The sequence below is a fragment of the Abrus precatorius genome, unplaced genomic scaffold, assembly GCF_003935025.1.
Source record: "Abrus precatorius isolate BTA unplaced genomic scaffold, Abrus_2018 Scaffold8, whole genome shotgun sequence".
Taxonomy (NCBI): Eukaryota; Viridiplantae; Streptophyta; class Magnoliopsida; order Fabales; family Fabaceae; genus Abrus; species Abrus precatorius.
Window position 1 is genome coordinate 37513316 of NW_020874428.1, and position 22749 is coordinate 37536064.

Genomic DNA, 22749 nt, shown 5'->3' on the forward strand with positions numbered 1-22749 from the left:
CTGAAATTCACGTATAATTTGCCCCATTTACGTGTGATTTCTTCACTCCGAAGTGGCTTCCTATGGCGAAGCATTGATCAGATCTTAGCCACTCCTCGTTCCCCGCAAGCATAATCCAAAACTGGTTTCTCCTTCTCTTCTCTTTCCCCTTTGTTTCAATCCAAGTCTGCAAAACACCACACGAAAATCCAATGTTTCCTTCTCGTAATTACTCGGCATGTCTGCTTCTCTGCCTCCTCGTACTTTCCACCTTCTACAACTTCTCCATGTCTCACTCACAATCTCCTTGGACTGCAAAGAAAATACGCATGAAAGAGAGAGTTCGCAATATGTATGTAAATTTCACCATCGCTCCCGCTCACTTTATCACCAAAGCTTCTGATTATCGTTTTTCATTTAGTAACTCTTTTCGCATTTCAATTTTCAATCGATTGATCTCTTTCTCAGCAATTTTTAGCTTCGTGAAATGTATCTAAATTTTGGATGTAGAAAGGGAAGAACACGTTAAGTAAATAATATTGAATATTTAATGTATTATGCAACTTTAATCCTTGAATTACACTGAATTTTAATCCTTTGGTAATTATCTCTTTATGCAATTTACTTAGAGAATGATAATAAATTTTGTAGAAGATGCAATGGCTGCTTATTCTTATCATTCTTTTTGTTTTCTGGTACTCGTGTTTGTTCAGGTTTTACCATGCGTATGACAACTATATGACTTATGCATTTCCGGTCAGTTAATGTTATTCATTGTTTGTTGTTTATTAATATACACGCATTGTGCAAAGTCAAGGATTGTCATATTCTCGCAGCATGATGAGCTTAAACCTCTGACTAAAACTTTCACCGACTCCCTAAGTGAGCTGGGAAATTTGAAGGTAAGTTATATCTGTTTAAGAACATGTGAATAAAAATAGTCAGAGAAAGGCACAAGTAAGTGACTGTTTGCTAATTGCAGCTTGAACACTTGCCTCAAGACTACAACGGATCTGCCCTTACGCTTATTGAATCGCTGTCTAGGTATATGATCCAGCTATATTGCATGAATTTTTAGTTTGTTTAATTCTGTTTTTATTCAATTTGGTACTTATTGTGATGAGCATGTCATCTTGTTGTGTATCTCGTTGAACTGGAAACTGATACATATTGTTCTTTTGCCTCTAGCCTTGTTATTATGGGTAATAATACTGAATTTGAGAGGGTGGTACGCTGGCTTTCGGAAAATCTAACATTTGATGTTGATGCACGCATAAATCTTTTTGAGGTAAATATTGGATTCAGTTGCAACTATATATATTGAAAAGTCAAGTCATTTTCATTTACTTCTGAATGATGTTGAAAAATATTTATTCTAAATACTTAATTCTGAAGCACAGTTATTTGTTTTCCTTGTCACTTTATTGTAATCATTCAGTGCAACATAAGAGTTCTCGGAGGACTTGTTTCTGCTCATTTAATTGCTTCTGATTCTTCAAAGAATTTGTTTCAAGGAGCTTACAAGAATCAGCTGCTAGTTCTGGCTGAAGATTTAGGGAAGCGTTTTTTACCAGCATTCAATACGCCTACTGGATTGCCATATGCATGGATTAACTTGAAGGTACTAGATCAACTTACAATTTTTATTTTTTTTCATTTAACTTGGTTGTAAGCATTTGAATGTCTAAAGATAGGTAAGGTTTGTTCCCCAACAGTCAGAAGTTCTCATCACATCACTAATAGTAAAGAAAAAAGTTAATAAAGGAAAAAGCCTTTCTCCTCTCCATTTGAGCTGAAGCCCAGACGGAAAAGGAGTAAGGAGTAACCATTACTCTTTGTAGTAAAGAATTGTTTCTGCTATTAATTCTTATAATGTTAAGAGTCTCATTGATTGGGTTAGCTTAACTAATTGTACTATACTAATACTTGACCTAAAATAGATTAGTATAAATTGGAGTGTTAAAAGTATCTTGAATCTGATATGAACACATCTTTATCTCTCTTTTATCCTTTTCATCTTCTCTCAATAATTTGAACATGCTGTCAGTGTAGTACCAACATCCTCCATGGCATGATCCTGTCACTTTTTGTTATGGAGTTCCCAAAATATTGAACTCCTTTGTTTGGATATCCTTCTCTCTCACTCTGCTTTATATTCCCTTGGCTGTCCGTTTTACAGCATGTTTTTCCTGTCCAACTGCTCTCTCTAGATTTGCCCTTTACATTGTCATATCAAATAGCTGACCCCATCATTCAGTTCAAAATTACCCAGTTTCGGGAACTGAAATTTTAGGTTTATCAGCCCATCCATGTGTGCCACCCCTCTCCATCGGCCTCTTCAACATGCTGGCATGCGACCATGCTTAGTCCTTCTTTTTGGCACATTCCTCCATCCACATATCAGCTTTTCCTCTTTTGCTCAGTTTATGACCATTTGGCCCTTGTCCTGTGCCGTTTGTCTGCATTTCTGTCTGTTTGGCTGTTTAATCTTTACGTTCCTCCTTGAATTGACATATTCTGCACCTGCCTATTCTTGCATCTACTTGCTGTGCTCCTGGCACTGTTTGACTGTTTATCTTTGTTTGGCTTTGCTTGGACTGTTGATTGAGCTGAGCTGTTGTGAGCCAGTTCAAGCCCATTCAAGAAAGATCGAGTTTTTCTCACTCCATACATGGCTTCCAATGTTTATGGGTTTCGTAACTTCAGTTTGAGGTTATTGTTGTTGTGTAAAGCTTCTAAATCTGTTCTGACAAATGTGAAAATCTTTGGGCCTGCTTCACTCGATTGCAAGTTATTATGAATCGCACATTGAGTAGAATAGGGAACTCTATATAGTACTTATGTCGTGGGGTTCTTCCTCCTGATGGACTAGTTTTTTTAGTTGAACTCTCCTTGTATGTTTAAGTCATAATAATTGGTAGTTTGGCAATATTACAAGTCTCACATGGAGGCATTGAGCTTCCTATTCTACTCAATGTATGACTCCTAATACAGGACACAGGCCCACTATGAATACGTCTAATGATATTTTCTCTTGCATTGTGCATCTTACAAGCAATGTCTCTTCTCCTTGGCCGTGCAATATTCCAACCTTATATTGTGATTGTTCATCATCCCTGCTCTTGTTATGTTATCTTCCCATGGTAATGCTTATTTTGTTATCTCTCCAGCAGCCAACAGTTTTTGGGATGCCCCATTTTGTTATGTTGTATCTCCAGCTATATGGTTTATGGACCCAATTATATCTTTAAATTATGTTCTTTTTAAAGGTGTTTATCTGTAACAAGCTGATATGTTAGGAATGTTATTATGCTGGGCTTGAAATAGCTGTACCATGCATGTAAATGACCTAAGTATATTAGTGTAAAAATGAGCATTTGGTTATATCACTCTTTTCTTGTTTCCATCTCTGTAAGTTCAACAGTTTTAAAGGAATAAATGCTGTTAACTTTTGCATATCTGTGCCAGATCATAAGTTAGGACTGTGACGTGATGCAACCCCAGTTCTATATTATTAGCCTTTATTTTAGTGGTAATACAGGAATAGATGTAGACACATGCCTGCATGCTGCATTTATAGATATGCAATGTAATCATATAGAACACATTTACCTGTATTTTTAAAACATATATTATACATTAAAATAAATTTGATTGATAAAGTAACAATTAGTTTTTAAATTGTATGAACTTTGTAGACTTGATCTCCTCAATGAGAACTATCAATTTAAAGGTTGAATTGGATTAGTGAAATTCGAAGTCCATAAAAAGTTGTTAAATAGAATAAGTTTGGCAAGATCCACTCTTAGAGAAACTAAATCCCCAACCTATACATACATACATACATCAAAGACTTTAACTCTCTCAGCATTATAAGATGTTAGTCTTTGTAATTGAACTATGTTGCTTCAATTTTTTAGGCATATAAAGTTTATTGTTGCATTTCCTTTCTTTTTTTACCCTTTTAGAATGATATATAACCCTGCACCAATGCAAAATATTCTGTGCACAGTATGGAGTAATGGAGAATGAGACTACAGAAACAAGCACTTCAGGGTGTGGTGAGAGGTCTAGCTTAGTGTTTCAAGACTAGGGTATAGTAAAATGATATGTTTGATTGCTTCTAATTTTCCATCTTTGTGCAGGTTCTCTGATTCTTGAAATGGGTGCTTTATCAAAAATGACTGGTGACCCCATATATGAATCAGTAGCTTTACGAGCTCTTCGTAAGCTATGGAGTATGCACAGCTCATTAAAATTATTTGGAACCACACTGGATGTGGCAACTGGGCAATGGATTGAATATTCTTCAGGAATTGGAGCTGGTTGGTTAGCTCTGACTTTGAACTGAAATATTCTCAATCTTTCATTTCATGGGATAGCCTAGAATATCATCTGCATGCTTATTGGCCATTAATTTTAGAAATGAACTGTCTGCTGCTATTGACTGCTTGATATTTTTAGTTACATCTTAAATGACAGATGCTTATGGGCTGGCCTTGATGTTTCTGATATTGTTTTTCTTTTTGCTGGATTATTCTAGGGGTGGATTCCTTCTATGAGTATCTACTTAAGGCCTATATCCTTTTTGGAAAGGAGGACTTTTGGAAAATGTTTCATTCTGCTTATGTTGCCGTGCAGAAACATTTCAGACATGGTCCTTGGTACACTAACTGCAAAAATAGATTTTATGTTATGGTATCTACAATAGTATGTTTATTCAGTACTTAAAAAAAGTATTGGTGGGAGAATATAATCAACAGCTGTAACCTGGACTAGTTGGCCTAATGCAGGTACCATGAAGCTGATATGAGGACAGGAAGAGCAACTTATTGGCAGCTTACAAGCCTTCAAGCATTTTGGCCTGGCCTACAGGCAAGTAATTGGACTTAAAATATCACTCAGTTAAAAGTGAGGTTTTATATATTTCTGGGTTTGTCTGACTTGTGGGAACCAGGTTCTTGTTGGGGATATAATTGCTGCAAATTCATCTCACCGTGAGTTCTTCAATGTGTGGAAGAGATTTGGAGTGATACCAGAAAGGTATTTTGTGATTTTGCTTGTTTCATTATACATTGTTCTCATTGTACTTCACCATCAATATGTCATCATGTTTTTGTTACTACAGTACTACATAATATTTCACATTGAATCGTAAATCCATGTAAAGGTATTTGCTGGACCACCAGATGCTTCACCCTACTGAAAAATATTATCCACTGCGCCCTGAATTGGCTGAGTCAACATTCTACTTATATCAAGCTACGAAAGGTCTGATGGTTCTCTATCTTTGTATTTTCAGTTTGTTGTTATTGGGGCATTAGGTTGGACTGCTTCTAAAATAACATACCCTTTAAAGATTGGTGGACATGCAAATACTTCTTTCAATGATAAAAGAGTCTTGGAGACTATATTTAAGAGGACATGTTCTTAGCAATAGCAATATTTAAGTTGAATAAGCTGTGGCTTGGATTGTTCAAGTTGTATTACATCAGCAATTAACCTAGAATATTAGTATAAAAATTAGTATTATCTTGGTATTTTGTACCGGCACAACATCAAAACAATATCACAATTATTCACTTCTATGGATGAAATATATTCTCTTTTCAATTTATTCTCTATAATGTCAATAGAGACAATTGTATCCGACCAACACTGATACAGTCATTACTCCTTCACATCAACCTTTGTTAATTTCAGATCCATGGTATATTGAAGTCGGTGAATCAATAGTCAATTCCCTTAATCTATACACCAAAGTAGAAGGTGGGTTTGCTAGCATCAAGGACGTGACAACAATGCAGTTGGAAGATCATCAACATAGTTTTTTTCTTGCTGAAACGTGAGATCTTTTCTTTCCTCTTGTATCATGCAAGTTTTTAAAAAATACAAAACAATGAAATTTTTCTCACTCAAATAATTGCTGGACTTCGATTATTTAGTAATGATGATGTGTTTTCTGCAGGTGCAAATATTTATATCTTCTATTTGATGATTCATTTGTGGTTGAGAATAATTATGTATTTACCACTGAAGGTCATCCCCTTCCCGTAATAAGCACTTGGCATGAAGAGCTTCCAGAAAGTTATATTCCAACTAATTGGACTTCCGTGAAGGTATTTTAGCAACATACTGTAGTGATATTGTAGATTTTGTTTACTTAAATATCAGGGAAAAGTGTACGGAAACCTCTCAAACTTTTCCTCATTTGCAAAATGCCACTATGAACTTTTTAAAGTTTAAAGCTGTCCCAACTAGTCACTAAGCTAATAATTACAGCAGTAGACCCTCCCATCCACCTGCTGTTGAGTCCCTAACAGAGGAGTGATGTAACAAAATAGTAGCCCTCTATCCTGACCGTTCATTAATTTATCCTTTAAAGTATATATATTTATCTATTTTTTTAAAACTTCCAGTTTTTAAAAAAGTAATTAAATACAAAAAATTTATAAGCATAGTAGTAGTGACCGGTTCCCCCTTCACTTGCAATTGGACTTGCCATATAGAGCTTCTTTCCGCATTTAATGCAACCTCTTATCATTCCCACTATCTCTTCACCTATCTCAACCACCTAATGCACATGCAGATGAATCAATAATTAGATATTATCCTATGATTCCGTTATTAATATTTGTACTTTCATATGTCTTGTTAAGACTAGGGATTTAACGAGGTTGGTGAAAAGGACTGTCACATTACTATGTGCAATAGTAAAATGATTAGGCTTGAAAAGGAAGAACAACAATGCAGGTGGTTGCTTACTAATGATAGAATATAAAAAAGAGAGGGGGCGGAGGGTGGAGAAAGAAAGGAAAAACGTTGATTGATTGGTGCCAATATAATACCAGCATGAGGAAAGGTGAGTACTGCCTTGCCAGACCTTGTAAATTGGGTGACTGCTGGTTGTCGAAGAGGGAAACCTTGCCACTAGGTCCAACTCCACACATTCTCTCTCTCAACAGCTTACACACCCTATGTCTTTATTTGGGTAAAAGTGAAACGCCGATTACCACCGTAGCAAACTTCTCTCCATATCTTCTATTCTGCTAAACAAGTTACAGATTTGTGGGTGATGAGGGGACTGCAAAGCGTTGCAGATTTGTGGCTGGTGGAGAAAAAAAGAATTCTCTGTAAATAACACAATCTGATTTTTATTTCTTCCATTCCATTTGCATGTGATGTTGAAACAATACATTCTAGAATCATTTATATATTAATATTTTCTAAAAAAAAAATTTCATAAAAAGAAAAGACTACAAGACTTCTCTTGTTAGGGATGTGTGGACTTGGTTTAACAAGCTGCGTGATCCTCACTTACACAACATCTGAAAAATGTATATTTATCTTCTGCGCAGAGGCAACCAACAGCAAATCGAGTCAGTGCAATGTCTTTGCAAGTATGTCCTGCTATGACTTTAAAGTCAGGTCAACATATTGAGAGTGCTTGCCACATCCCCGATGCTCGTAGTGATTTCAGGTGTTTGACTGATGAAGATTGTGGAGTTGATGCCGTTACATGCAGACGAAGATCATGCAGCATGGCTGGTTATTGTGGGCTATGGCTCTTCATATGATACCATGCTGTTTACAAATATTTTTTCTTAGGAACAGAGAATATTAATGAAAATTTACATTATAAAAAAAGATAAAATGCAATTGCAGCTTTGTCAATCATTAATTAGCATCCATCGGGTTACAGGATTAGAGTAAGGTAGGCACATATTTGACAGTTTTGTTTAAAAGGTATTAGCTTTTATTCTGAGGCATGCTTTTACAGAAGTAAAGATGGGAGAAACGAGCTCGTTGTATTTTTCCATTACACGTTCTTTAATTTGATACATTGAAAATCTGTATTTATTTCTTCAGGCGACTCTTTTCCTTCCCATTTTAGACCTATTGAGCATATCTTGGTACAAGAAAATAATAAATCGAAGCTTGAATTGAAAGACAAAACAAGTGTGTAAAGAGATTGACGTTAACTTAATTTTATGCATATTTGTCTTCCATTTTTATGATAGAGAATATTGGCAACACATATTTTCAATCACACTTTTTATTATTGTCTAAATTGAGTCTCATTTTTAATTTAACAATTTTTACTCATATTTTTATAGTTTTAAATTAATTTTAATTAATAGATGAGAGTGTATTAAAAAACATTTTAAAAATTGTATTTCTAATATTGTTATTTTTTAGGATTTTTATCCTATTCAGCTGCTCTCAGTTCACATGGAGCATTTAAGTTGCTCAAACGGGGCAGAACTTCTTTCTTTTGACCTTTTACTATTTAAACAACTCAATCTAAAAACGATTTCAAATAGGTCTCACTAATTACTTTATATATTTGTTTTATAACTATCGTATTGCTATAGTTGTTGTATTTGCTGGTGTCTGAATTTTAATTCAATGACCCAGTGCTTATTTTAAGAATGGTTGCTTAACTTTTTTCGCCACCTAAATTGCTTCAGTCCTAATTCTGGTTTTAGGAACTGTAGTTTATTATCCGATTGTTTTAAAATTAAGTAAAATCAATTTTAAATTATTAAATGTAATTGAGATTTACATCTGAATTAATATCACCGTGTGTTTGGCTATAATTAATAGCGATAAAGTAAACATGAATAAACAAAATATGCTATAAATAAGTAGATCTTCTGTTTGCATTGTTCTGAATGCAATCTCATTATAGGTTAAAATTTAAGTAATCGGTCCGAGTAGCTTTGCAAGTAGATAAGTTAAAATTTATAAAGTTTTAGAGTTTACTTGTTTAAATTATTTAAATTAACTTTAAACTTAATTTGGTTTGTTGATTAAACAGATGTGTTTTATTATACGACATTCCATATTCATAAAATCATCATTCCAGTTCTATTTGGATGAGAGGGAAAATAAAAAAAAAATAAGATAATGAAAAATAGAGTAAACTGTATTTTATATTTGGACGGATTGAAATAAAAGAGAAGATAATCGTAAAAAAAATATTTAAATTATATTTAAAATATTTATAAAAAATTAAAATTAATTTAAAATATTTATGATAATTTTTTTTGTCTTTTTTATAATTTTTATATTATTTCATATTTAAACAAGTAAAGACAACCCTTGCCCGTATGTTTTCCCTTCCATCTTTCCCTATGTACTTTTCCTAAAATGGGACGATTTTTTTATGGTAGGATCTATATATACAATAATAATAAATAAATAAATAAAAACCTTTCCTGTTGCATTGCATCCAGATAAATAAAAACCTTTCCCTGTTGTGGATCAATTGACAATAAATTATTCTAACTTAATAACATGTGATATAATAAAAATCTTAATATTAATAATAAAATCATCTTCTATCAGTTAGAAATATATTTATAAAAATTGATATAAAATATAACAACAATAATTATATTTTATTTTATTAAGCAAGGTCAATTACATAAACAAGACAGTGTTGAGTTTGATAAAAACTAATTTTTCAACGATATAATTAATAAAAAAAAATTATTTTAATAACTTTTTAAAAGATTATTTTGAGTCTCATTTTACAAAAGTCATATAATTCACTTTTTTTTATTAATGTTTATAAAAATATTTTTTATACACGATCAAACACTTTAAAATTTATTGGTTATATTTTTACTAATATTTTAATATATACTCTATTTTTTATTTTTTTATTTTTTTTACTTGGTCATCCATCCATTTTAGCATTTTTATATTTGTTAATTATTTCTTCTTTTCACATTATTTACTTAAAGCTTAACATTTATTCATATAAATATATTTTTAATATAAAGCAACACATAAAAATAAATGATTAAATTTTGATTAAAATTATAATATTTAATACATAATTCTATTAATTTTCATAATTATATATATAGAAAGAGAAATAAATAGATAAAATTCACATGTTTGCTCAAAGTAAAACTTCGTTTTAAATAATTCTCTCTCACCAGATGTGTGAGCCAGCTGGAACATTGATAATGTCAAAAACTGCTGGGCGACAACTCAACTGGGCCACATTCAATTTCAAAGAAAAAAAATATAAATTTAAGTGAATTATGGATAGTGGTGTTGTGGAACCCCCTTTTTATAAAATTATACGTGCCATATGCAGTCTCTCCCTTGCATTTTAATGGTAATTTAGAAAAACAATATAAAATATAATAGTTAGAGTTTAAATTTTATCACATAAAATTTATATTTTTTCCTTCAAATAATATATATATATATATATATATATATACACATGATTTTAAAGTTAAAATAAAATATTTAAAGAAAAATTTTATTCTCCGACTAAATCAAGATTATTTTCAATAAAAATAATTGTAATTTATAAAAAAATATTTTAATTTTTTTATATTATCTGTCTGGCTTTTTTCTCTCTCTCTTTTATATTCTCTTATCCAATGAGATATATACAGCGAGTAGATATCAAAATATCTTTTTAAAAACTAAAATTTGTAATTAGTTCAAGCCAGCAATCTCTCACCCGTTTGGATAATTTCTTTTCCTTTTAATAGAGTACATTCTTTTATTTTTCAAAATATTCTTTTATATTTTTTTATTTTATTTGTAATCGAAAGTTAAAAAATGCCTGGACAAATTAAAATAAAAATAATTTATATTTAAAATTTTAACTTTATGCAATAGACCCAATCCTTTATGCTGGCTTATTTTCCAACTCTTAGTACTTGTTTAGATTTCACTTGTTACACTTTTCAGTACAAATACATGATTTAAGCTCGTTTGTACATAATTTCTAACACAATTAAATGGTAAGAGATTTTTTTCAACTCTCACAAAGCTTCATTTTTAACTAAAACAAACAGAGCCCTTTAGATTTATCTTGTACTAATAGTAGCGAAGAACCATTGGATATCAATATATAACATTTCATATGTTATCTGTATTTATCTTTTATTTTTATCTTGGCGTTTATTATACCCCCACTAGTTTTTTTAAATAAAAAATATTAATATGCTTTGTTTTAATTATAAAAAATTAATTTTAGACACATTAATTGTTAATTTTTTGTATCATTATTCATTGATGTTTATTTAATATTATAAACGTTTTAAAATATAAATAATTTATAATGTACTTTTTGTTTTAATAAATTAATTTTTATTATTTATAAAAAATCCAACGAGCATTAATATGTTATTCATCAAACAATAATTATGTGATTCAAAGTTACATGATCTCATACACTAATATTATATCTTACGTTAAAATTTGATAATTTAAAAAATATACATATTGTAACATAATTGACCAAAACCAGAAAATTTAAAATGACATGAAAATATTTCGGGTGGTTTCTGATATCTGACATGTGTTGATGCATGGATTGGTACGGAAGGTACTTTGGGGCATGAAATGATTATGATTCTTTCTCTCTCTTTTGATAGTTGTTGGTACTGATACTAACAGTGTCAGAGTTGGGTTCTCACCTCTCACCGAGTAATGAGATAAGGATGGCATTGGCATGGAAGCAGAGAACAGTGCTTACAGCCATCATCCAGCTGTAAGCCATGAATGAATGAATGAATGAGAATGCTATCATCTCAACAACTTGGGTTTCTCTTCTCTCTTCTCTCTTCTCTCTCTCTGGTTCTTTGGACTCGTATTGTATCATATGCATGCAACCAGCAACCAGCAACCAAGTTGGACTAATTTGACCCCACCAATATTCAGACAAAGTAGTTGGACCATCCTCTCCTCCTTTTCACTCAAATCTCAGCTGAGCATTCCTATCAGCATGTATATGTTTTAAAATATGTTGAAAATTTTATAAATATTAAATCATTTTATATTATATAGCTACATTTTTTATAATTTTTAAATAAAAACTAATAAACGCTGTTCAATATATATTTTATAAAATAATACAAAATTATTAAAAAAATATGTACAAATAAATATAAATTCATAAATACTTAAATAAAAATTCAAGCATCTATGTTAATTTTAAAAAACAAAGAAACAGACGTCCCGAGGATATTCATATATAAATATATAATTTTTTTTGGATTGGTAATACAATATAAAAACAAGAAAAATATTTTTCTACAGTAGATTTCGAAAAAAGAAGGAAAGATAAAATAATAAATAAGATGAATGAAAATAAAAAATACAAATATTAATTATTCACATGCGTAAATACATTTATAAGTAAAAATAACTGTAGTTATAAATTTGATTAAATGAGCTTTGTCTTAATCTACTCGCTAACTAGGCAAGAGCAAATACAAAAGTACTCAAATATATGAAATTGTTGAAATATCTGTATATATTAAAATGAATTTGACCTTAAATTTATTATTTTACAATGCTCTTAATATGTGCTTGAATCTAATATTGTACTATTAATGCTGTATAAAATATTGTATTATTTTATAATTTTTAAGTATTCTTTTTTTAAAATGGTGACTTATATATAAGTCAATATAAATTAAATTAATTTAAATATATTTTATCTATATATAAATTTAAGTAAATGCTAATTATTTATAAAAATATGAAATAATTTGTAGTGACGTTTATTTAATAAATTTTTTAAAAGTTACATGATTAGAATCGAGATTGTTGAAATAAAAATAAGGAGTGGTGTATTACTGTAAGACTCGTATGAGAATTAATAAAATAAAATATAACAATTTAAAAGAGTTTTATTATCAAAGATAATCTAAATATAAAAAAATAAAATTTAGAAAGACAAATAAAAACTAAAGAAATTATTAAACATAATTAATAATATGTCTTTAAAATAATTTTAATTACATACTAATATTTTATATTTATTAGGGGTGTTTGACAAAAGGCACTCCAACGAAATAGTGAAAATACTGACTGAAATAATGTATCTAAGAGGCTCTCGCTATGGCTGACGTTGACACGAAACACACACAACTGTTTTGGCATTCGGCAAATAAAATCCAAAAATCTCTCAAAGATATGCATGTAAATGACAAAGATTGGGTTATTTTGGTAATTTCAATTTGCAAGATATGAATTGCATTGCAACTTGCAAGTACGGTTTTTACATATATAAATGCTGTATATGTAGGATGAGCATGTTGCCGACTCAATCTTAGAATCCAAACACACTACCATTTGCTACCTTCGTTCTTCCTGCAATGGCAATACGCCAGCTTCTTGTGTTGGGAATGTTGCTGCTTCTTTGCCTCTCTAAGGTATACTAATTAACGTTAGCTTCATTTTGTATATGCCCAACAAATCAAGTACCCTTTTTTGTCAAGGTTTAGTTAATATTGTTCACTTGAAGTTGATAGTGAATCTTTTCTTTTCATTTCCACACCCCCCCCCCCCCTCTCTCTGTTGTGCAGGTTTCATCTGATTTTAAGATAGAAAAGGAAGAAGATGAAGAACTGTCATTCCCTAATGAGCCTGTATGCGGTTTTTTTTTTGTTTTATTTATTTAAGCTAAAAATAGTAGCCCAAAATTTTTCTTTACTTTTGATGATTTTCTGAAGTGCTTAACATAACCATAACCACGTTTATGTTATAATACCTCTACTGGAAATTTTCTTCAGCTTACTGTGAGAGACGGGAATAGAAGGTTAATGCAAGACATAGGTAAGAGAAACAAAAGGAAAATTTGGCACTTTATTGGGTCATTTTTTGTTACGTTTTTTCCAGTTTTAAGCATGGAGTTGTATATTACAGTGAATCTTCCTAGATACCCATATGATGAAGAATAAAAACAAGAAATGGGTTTTAATATTTTTTGGGGGCTGTTTTTTCTTTGTGTAATTTGGTGGTGTTGTTATCACTATGCAGATTGCGGAGGATTGTGCAAAACAAGGTGCAGTGCGCATTCGAGGCCCAACCTGTGCACTAGGGCTTGTGGGACATGCTGTGTGAGGTGTAAGTGTGTTCCACCTGGCACCTCCGGTAATAGGGAACACTGTGGGGCTTGCTATACTGATATGACCACCCACGGCAACAAAACTAAGTGCCCATAGACCTAAAAATGCCCATACATAAGCCCAGTTGGATTGGGCTCCCTTTGCTTCACTCCAAGCAGCAACTGTTGTAGTTCAGTAAAATGTGTGCGTGTGTTGTTATGTACACTTGTATTTATAGACTTGTGATCTAATTCTAGTTTTTACTAATGTTATGTTATGCTACTGTTTGAGCCATATATATATAAACTTTGTCTTTATATTTCTCAATTTATATGATGCATTGCCCTTCTTTTGAATTCGGGTTCCAAACATGTATTGTGAGCCAAACATGTATTGTGAGGGAGGGAATTACTAACATAAACTAACTTTTAATGTTTCATGTTGAATGTCCAACTTTTGAGTCTACAAAATTCAAAATTAGCTACAGAAAACGTATTTTTCAACGTTGAGAATGTAATTTAATGTAGTTCATTAAAATTTTCAGACTCTATCCTGTAAGAAAGATGCATTTGGTGAGCAAGAAAAGATATTTTATTATATATAAAGTCAAATATAATAGAAGATGTAATTCGTTATCTTAAATCACTGGACTTAAATTCCATCTGAAAGTTGCGGAGGATCCTAATTCACTTTCGCAATTTTACCGTGAAGAGAGATATTTTTTTAACAACAATTTTAATGTTTATTTTACTATTTAAAATAATCACTACTATTAGCACAAGAATCATGTGTTACACGTTCAAATACTTTTGTGAGGTTGGCGCCTTTGGTGTTTGCACTAACAATGTAAAAGCAGGGTTGTTAAAAAATTATATATTATTTAGGATGATAAATACATTATTATAATGTATCAATTTATATATTTTATTATAAAAAAATCTCACTTCGAACATATTATAAGAAAAATACGTAATAAAATACGTACTGACCATAGCGAGTACGATTAATATGTGAAATCATGAATATATAAAACTTATCGTAATGTGTGGAGTTAAATAAATAAAACAACCGAAGCAATTGATAGGGGCAATACTAGTCTTCTAGATAATTGGAGGGCATGAGCGTCGTCTAAAGATGCGTTTTGACTCTTATTTTGTTGTTTGCTTTTGAACTTTTTGGGTTGTGGGTCCATCTCACACCGGCCCATACCAAATTGTGACATCCATGGGCCTATCTTTCGCTATTCTTGTTGTAGCCCACCGACGCAACCAATATATCGCGTCTACTTCCTTTTTTTCATTTTATATCATAATATTTTTTTTTCTAAAACATTCCTGACAACAATTTAAATTATTAGTTGTGCAACTAATCTATCTACGTTAGAATATATAATATTATATCATTATAATGTTAAAATTAAACATCACTTGTTTTATTTATTGACTGTCGATTAATGTTATATAATTATATAGAAAAAAGATTGTATGTATTTAAAATGAAATATTTCAAGTTATATAATTTTTATATGAATAAGGAAACGCATGAAAAGAAAATGAAATTATTGTAAAGGTAAATAAAACAAAAAAGACAATTATGTTAACATATATAGATTATAAGTTTCTCTTATTTTATATTTAATAAACACCTTATCAAATTTATGCTAAATCAATAAGTTACAAGTTAACATAAGACATAATAGTTATATTTGCAGCTAGACTAACATAATTAAGAAACAATTTTACTTAGAGTGTCTTTTAAAAAGTTTATATAACTTATAACTTTCATAAATTAATAATTTATTTTATTAGGCTTCTTAATATAGTTTATTAAAACAATTTTAAAAAATAGAATTAAATGTATAACAAAATTATATTTAAAAATTACTTATTAAAAAAATTGATTAAGTTAGATTCTTAAATGCACCATTAATCAATAACAGATATGTTATCATCACAAATCAAAGATTATTCAAAACTTTTTCATGTGATCGTCTCCAAATTCATCATGAAATAACTGTTGGAGGCCTAAAAAACTAAGGAGGCTAAACATAAGTCCAACTCCCAACTACGTGAAAGGGAATTGAGTGAAGAAAATGGTGAAAACTGAAAAGCCATTAAACAGTTTACGCATCGAGGCATTGTATTTTAAAATCAAAGGTCTGATTCAGTGATTCTTCAATATTAGACTCCATGCAATCAGATAAGGAATATGATGTTTTCAGATCAAACAAGCTATGCTTACCTTGTTTGAAGTTTATTTTATTTTTAAAAAAATATGTATTAAAATATATTTTTACTTTACATTGTGAAAAATATACAGCAATAATGCAATGAAAACGAATTTAATTTGACTACAATAAAACCCTTCAATTTAATTATTGAAGGAAAATATTAAAATTAATTTTTGAATATGTTGTTTATCATTTATTTTAGTTTTTGAAATATATGATTTTCTTACTTTATTTTTTAAAAATAAAATATTCAAATTAATCGTTAAATGTATGATGCTTTTATTTTTAGTCTCACGTTTAAAATTTATTAATTAACTTTAAGAGAAATAAAAATGTTTCATGTTAAATGTAATATGATATACTAATAAAGTTTTAAAAAAAATTATATTGCATATTTTAAGTTTTATCACAGCACATTAAAAAAATATAAAAAGATTTGCAAGTTTAAAAAAAATGTAATTTGTGAAATAAATATAAAATAACATAGCAAAGTATATATTTTAGTTAAAATTTAACATAATCTATATTATAGCTCATAATTTTATTGAAATATTTATACAATTATCATTTTATAAAATATATATTTGTTATTTTATTTACAATTCCAGGTTGCTTGAATTTTAAAATTCAAATTAAATCAAATATTGTATTTTACAAATTGTTAAGTACCTGTGTTTGTACATTCAATGTTCTACATTCGCTCACTAAATATGTCATATTATATAATAATTTAAATAATATATATTTTTAAATATAGTTTTTAATAAAAATTTCAATGCTAATCATTCAAAATAAAAATATAATTTTATTTATAAATAACATGTTATATTAAAAATTGTAGAAAGAATTGACATACATAAAAAAAGAATATTTTATTTTCTTGAATTGCTTACATAAAGTATATAAAATATTTAAAAATGCCTATAAAATAACATAATTATCATCTATAATGTCAATATCATCGTTAGAGACTCAGAATTACATAATTAACTAAAATTAGTATTTTTTTTCAGTTAAATTTATTAATAAAAATTTTACACAAATAAAAATGTAAAATATTTTTTCTATGACATTACATTTAGTGCATTCTCATCTATATGATATAAATTTAACTAATAAATTTTAAATAAAATTATAATAAATAACATGTTAAGGATTAATTAATTAATTAATTTAATTTGTATACACCGATATATTATTATTCAATAATAAATTATTATATGAGAAAAAAATTATAATTTTATGATAATTGATATAAAATCTATACTTGTGATGTATTTTAATTAATTATTAACATAAAAACTCTACTAACATTGTACGATTTAATTTTTTATGAGTAATATATATATATATATATATATATATAAAATAAAATATAGTGTTTAAAATTTTTACTAACATTTATCATTTTATTACTCAGGCTAGACTTCCTATTGTATTGAGACCTAATTAGTAATGGGATATTTTTTCTTAAAACTGCTTATCAATTTATTTTTAAATTCTCCTTATCTAATTACCAATCTAATGAGATTTTTAAATTGGTTTGGTAAAGGAATGATCTTCCTAAGATAAAATTATTTTTTTAGAAATTGTCTCATGGTAAACTTCTTACTAATGAGAAAAGATTTAGAAAAAATATGACTAATGAGGCCCCTGAAACTTTTATACATGTTTTTATGCTATAAATATTTAGAATAATGTTATATTATCTAACTAATTTGTTTCTTTTAATAGTACTGGTTTGAGCAATTGGCTGAAATTGAATATTGTTGATTTTTTTTTTAATAAGATTCAGTGCTGGAGTTGGTTGTTTGATATTTTTGTTTGGCATATTTAAAAGAGTAGAAATACTTTTATTTTTCAAAATCATATTATCCAATTTAATATTTTGGTTCACATAATTCGTTATGATTTTGAATTTATTAATTTTTGTTGCAGGGACCCTTCTATAAACCTCCCAAAGTTATTTCAAGATCAGTTAATTACAAAATGATTTCCTCCTACCTTTGGTTAGATAAGGTTAAACATAGACAAAGCAGTTTCTATAGCCAAGAGGTTAGCTGCTTGTGGAGATCTTAAGGAACTACCAAAGTCATCTCATTGTTAAGTTTTATAGTAAGATTTAGTTTTATTTTCCTCGCAGAACTTTGGACCATTTACACGATAATAAAATTGGCTATTTTTAAAAGTGTTAAAGCTATTTGGATTGAAAGTGACTCCAAATATGTCTTGTCTTTAAGTTTGAATATCCAGTCTAATGATCATCTCGTGTATGTCTTGATTTAAAGAATTAGGAAGCTTTTGAATCATGTTAAAATTATTAAGTTTTAAGTTTAGACACATTTATAGAAAAATAAATCATTATACTAATAGATTAGTCAAAATGGGCTTTGAAAAGATAGTCCTTTTTTTAGTTTTAAAGATACCCTTCCTAAGCATGAATATTTTTTACTCTAGATTTTCTATCAGAATTCTGTGATTTTTTTGAGCTTTTAACCCATTTGAATAGCAAAAAATAAAAATACAAAAGTATAAAATAAAAAAATAATAGATAATTTTTTATAGAATAAAAAAAAATTTACAAAATTTTTAAAATCATCACTAAAAATTAAATTTTTTTATAAAATTTATAAAGTTAAAATTTGTTAATAACAATTTTTTAAAAATTATAAAAAATATCGTAAATGATGATTTAAAAAAATAATGTTTATTTTAAGTACTTAAAAAAGTCCACATTATACTTAATAAAATTTATATACAAATATTATCTTTGACAACAGACAGAGACTACAAGACAGTACACGTACGTAGTAATATTAAATTAATATTACACGTGTCATTAGCTATGCTAATTATTTAGGTCTTTATTGCTTCTATACGCATCGTTTAGTTATGTCTGGAATGCATGATGTGGAACAGTGTACAGCACACAAGTGTCTTGTTAAATCAATATTCTATACTCAGATCTCACATCACATCACTATTCAGTAGCAGCTTGTGGATTAATTGCATGACGCAATTTGTCATGCTCCTAAATATTGTTAAAACTTGTGCCTTTTTCTATTTAGCATTTGTCAATTTTATGGTTGAAAAAACATTTTATTTTAATAATTTATATTTAATTACATTTTTATTATAAATGTGTTTTTAATGTATATTTTATTACTTCTGTTATAATAACATCCTTCACTAAATTTAAAGATATACAAGTTATATTTAAATTTTAATTTTATCGTATAATGTATAAATATTGAATTAAAAATAGTGCTTTTAAGACTGTAGACAGATTCGAATATGATAAAAATGTGTTTTTTTAATATGAAAATAAGAATGGTGAACTTAAATTTCATGTGAGAGCTTAAAAGAAGTAATAAGAAAAAAAGTTGATGTGATTTCGTCTTTTAATGTTATGATATATATGTATTTTTTTAATTTAAAATACAATATAATATGAGTGGTTTAGATTAAATATTTTTTAAAAAAGGAGAAAAATTAAAATAAATAGCTAAATTACGCTTTGCATTAATGTTAAACAATTTTAAATGAAAGTTTTTTAAAATTTGGTAGTGTATTTAAATATTTTCAAATTTTTTATTTTATTTTATGTTAAAGAACTCTTACACATTAATGATTTTCTAAAAGTATTTTCTTTCGTTTTTTTTTCCTTTCATCTTACTTATATCCTACATAAAAATATAAAAATTATTATTTTTATATTTTTAAAACTATATATCATATTAATTTTAATATGTATAAATAAGGTATTTCATAAGTTTAAATGAATTTAAAATTTTATAAACATGTTATATGGTATTGATTTTAAAAGTTAATAAAAAATTTATAAATTCATATAATTATTAATATAATTTGTACAATATAATTGCGTGTGTCAAGACAATTAAATAGGCTCAGTTATACTTTTAATTTTCGTATTTCAATTTATGTGTTGTTTTGAAGTTTTCAATTTTAATTAATTATATTTAATTCTTAAATTGTTGGAAATAAATTTTCATACTAAAATTTTATTTATTAAATAAAAAAATAATAATAATAAACACAATAATATTACTCACTAATCCATACAAATTTAACAAATATTTAAAACAATTATATATAATACTAATTTATATAAATCAATAATATATTACACTTCAATTATATTATTATTAATTATTGATAAAAAAATCATTTTAATAATTTAATTTAAATAATTAAAAAGCTAAAAATTCAAATATAAACAATTAAATTAATAAATATAATTTTAAAGACCAATATACACAAATTGAATTATATTAGTTAATAACCTGTATAATTCAAAACTAATTTATTTTAAAATAAATAAATATAATTTAATAATTAAAAATAATTATATTCTAGTATATATATATATATATATATATATATAATTATTTAAAACAATAATTTTTGAAATTATATTAACTTAATTTTATAACAACAAATAATATATATCAAAATAATAAAAACTTAATAAAAGGGTAATAATTCTAAAATAAGAGAAATAATATATTAAGTATTATAACTTATATATAAATAAAGATATTTATAAAAAAATAAAAAAAATTATATAAGGTAATAAGAAAAAGTTAAACAATAATTTTTATATACAAATTTTAAAATAAGATAAAAAATAAATAAAATAAAATTATTGTAAGAAAAAAGAGTATAATTTACATATTATTTTTATATAATTTTAATCTTTAGAAATATATTTAAAAATTATGAAAAATAATGGCTTAACTAAATGTTTTACTCTTCACAAATAGTAATTTTATATATAATATCAATATTATTAATTGAAATATAATTAAGTCTATTAAATATTTTTATTATGAATTAAATGAGCTCTTTAATATCTTTAATATAATTAAAATAATCAATACTAATTTTACTGAAGATTCGAGGGTTAGACTGAAAGAGAACCGACAAAATGGCAATATTTATCCGTTAGTTTTAAAATTATTTTTAAACCATTAAAGGTAGTTGATATTATGTACCAAAAAAGTAATTGATATTTATATTTAAATTAATCTTAACGGTAGAAATTATTTTAGTTTAATATATTATTGTCTCAATTTTAAGTAAAAATACATATAATTATATTAAATATTAAAAAAATTATTGTTTTTAGTAGTTTATCTATCTGAAAGAATGCTTCTTGTAAAGTATATAAACGTTTTAGAAAAAAAGAGAGTAAATTATACTTAAATTTTGAAGTTGATAGTTCTTAATTATCTGTAGAGATAATGGGTTAAAGTTTCCCTTTTTTATTTCCAACTGCATACTTTTTTTTTTTTTTTTCCCATAAAGTTTCATTTTCACTTAAAATAATATAGATAAATATGTATAAAATCATGGAAGCATGGGTTACAACTGCATATATACCATTCAAAGACAATACTTACGTTAGTGAGAGACTTCGATCTAAACTACATCCATCCATGTCAATTTGTTAGTAATACTTTTTTTAAAATACTAAAACACAAAATATAGTTATTTTTGTAACAAAACAAAAATTATAGGTATTTTTAAGATTGTCGAATGTCAGATTGCTATATACGTACATAATATTACATATATATTTGTACAATAATTTTATTTAGTAATCATCATATGTTATTGACATTTTCTTAGCCATACAACTTGCTGCACGAGCAACTGGCCAGGCAAGCTTGTCCCAGTGCTATCACAAATTAGACCCCAACAAGCTTCCATAGCAGTGTTTCAATGGTGCGAACTGTCAAGGTTCAGCTTCATGCATTAATCATCCAGAGAAAGACTCCAACCCACTACTGCCACATCATCATTTTCTTTCTTTATTGGCTATGGTGATATCGTAAACTGTTTTCAATGTTTCACACTCTCATTGTAACAAGAAAATAAATTATTAAAAGGAACTTGCCATCTTTTTTAATTTGCAAGATTTTGTATATTCCGTAGATTTCCCCGTTGAAATTAGGGTTATGTAAATCAATTAAATATATTACAAATAACGAAAATATATATCAGCATAGAAAATAATTTAGAAGACTAGATAAAATTAAAAACATTTGAAAAATAAACTGAAATATTAATTAAATAGATTATAATTTGTTTTAAACTAAATTAATAAAAAATTAATTTTACGGATGTGTATTTTAAAAAATTGGTTTGAAAGAATCTTATCAATTATTTTGAAAGTGAAAAACACAAGTGTGTGTCCAAGGGCTTTGGGGTCCCTTTCAATTAAATGAAACGTTGAGTGTGTTAGAAGACAATTGATGCAGCGGGTACTTTTTTTGGGGGTGGCAAGCTTAATGGTGTAGGGATAAGTAAAATCTGAATTAAGCGGAAACACTGATGTGTGGAGGAAGATTCCTGGAAGATGAAGATAGATAAAAAAGGTTGATGAGTACCTTCCAAAATCATAAATAATAAGACAAACTCAACTTATTATTTGCATTACTATCTTCCTTCTTTCATCAACTCAAATCTCGCTTCCGAAAACGACGTTATAATTATAGTCTCATTAATCCATTATAACCTGCTCAAAGCCTATCGTAACGTAATTATTATAACAGGATGACGTGATCGCATATATAATAGTATTTTATATTGTTTTTCGAATATATCTGAAAAAAATTAAATTTTGTTTGTTTCAATTGTATA

At 27.8% G+C, this 22749-nt stretch overlaps 2 protein-coding genes across 2 annotated transcripts; both read left to right on the plus strand.

The window, feature by feature from the left end:
• LOC113847036 (alpha-mannosidase I MNS5) lies at positions 1-7925 on the plus strand. Its single transcript, XM_027475873.1, has 15 exons — positions 1-331; positions 693-735; positions 816-881; positions 962-1023; positions 1168-1267; positions 1418-1600; positions 3992-4040; positions 4125-4304; positions 4523-4643; positions 4773-4854; positions 4937-5022; positions 5150-5250; positions 5683-5824; positions 5948-6098; positions 7338-7925. The coding sequence occupies exons 1-15, from the start codon at positions 192-194 to the stop codon at positions 7554-7556; spliced, it is 1725 nt and encodes a 574-aa protein (XP_027331674.1). The 5' UTR covers positions 1-191; the 3' UTR covers positions 7557-7925.
• Positions 7926-13044: 5119 nt separating this feature from the next.
• On the plus strand, positions 13045-14167 carry LOC113847849 (snakin-2-like). Its single transcript, XM_027477145.1, has 4 exons — positions 13045-13178; positions 13332-13394; positions 13539-13581; positions 13786-14167. Exons 1-4 carry the CDS (start codon positions 13122-13124, stop codon positions 13968-13970), a joined length of 348 nt encoding a protein of 115 aa, XP_027332946.1. The 5' UTR covers positions 13045-13121; the 3' UTR covers positions 13971-14167.
• Positions 14168-22749: the final 8582 nt, after the last annotated feature.

What these genes read in the sequence shown, in the direction of transcription:
- LOC113847036 (XM_027475873.1), top strand. Translation starts at nt 192, where the DNA reads ATGTTTCCTTCTCGTAATTACTCGGCATGTCTGCTTCTCTGCCTCCTC. An exon ending in CTTATTGAATCGCTGTCTAG is followed by an intron (nt 1,024 to 1,167) that starts GTATATGATCCA and finishes TTTTGCCTCTAG; the next exon opens with CCTTGTTATTATGGGTAATA. An exon ending in ATGCATGGATTAACTTGAAG is followed by an intron (nt 1,601 to 3,991) that starts GTACTAGATCAA and finishes TTCTGTGCACAG; the next exon opens with TATGGAGTAATGGAGAATGA.
- LOC113847849 (XM_027477145.1), top strand. Translation starts at nt 13,122, where the DNA reads ATGGCAATACGCCAGCTTCTTGTGTTGGGAATGTTGCTGCTTCTTTGC. An exon ending in TGCTTCTTTGCCTCTCTAAG is followed by an intron (nt 13,179 to 13,331) that starts GTATACTAATTA and finishes TCTGTTGTGCAG; the next exon opens with GTTTCATCTGATTTTAAGAT. An exon ending in TGTCATTCCCTAATGAGCCT is followed by an intron (nt 13,395 to 13,538) that starts GTATGCGGTTTT and finishes AATTTTCTTCAG; the next exon opens with CTTACTGTGAGAGACGGGAA.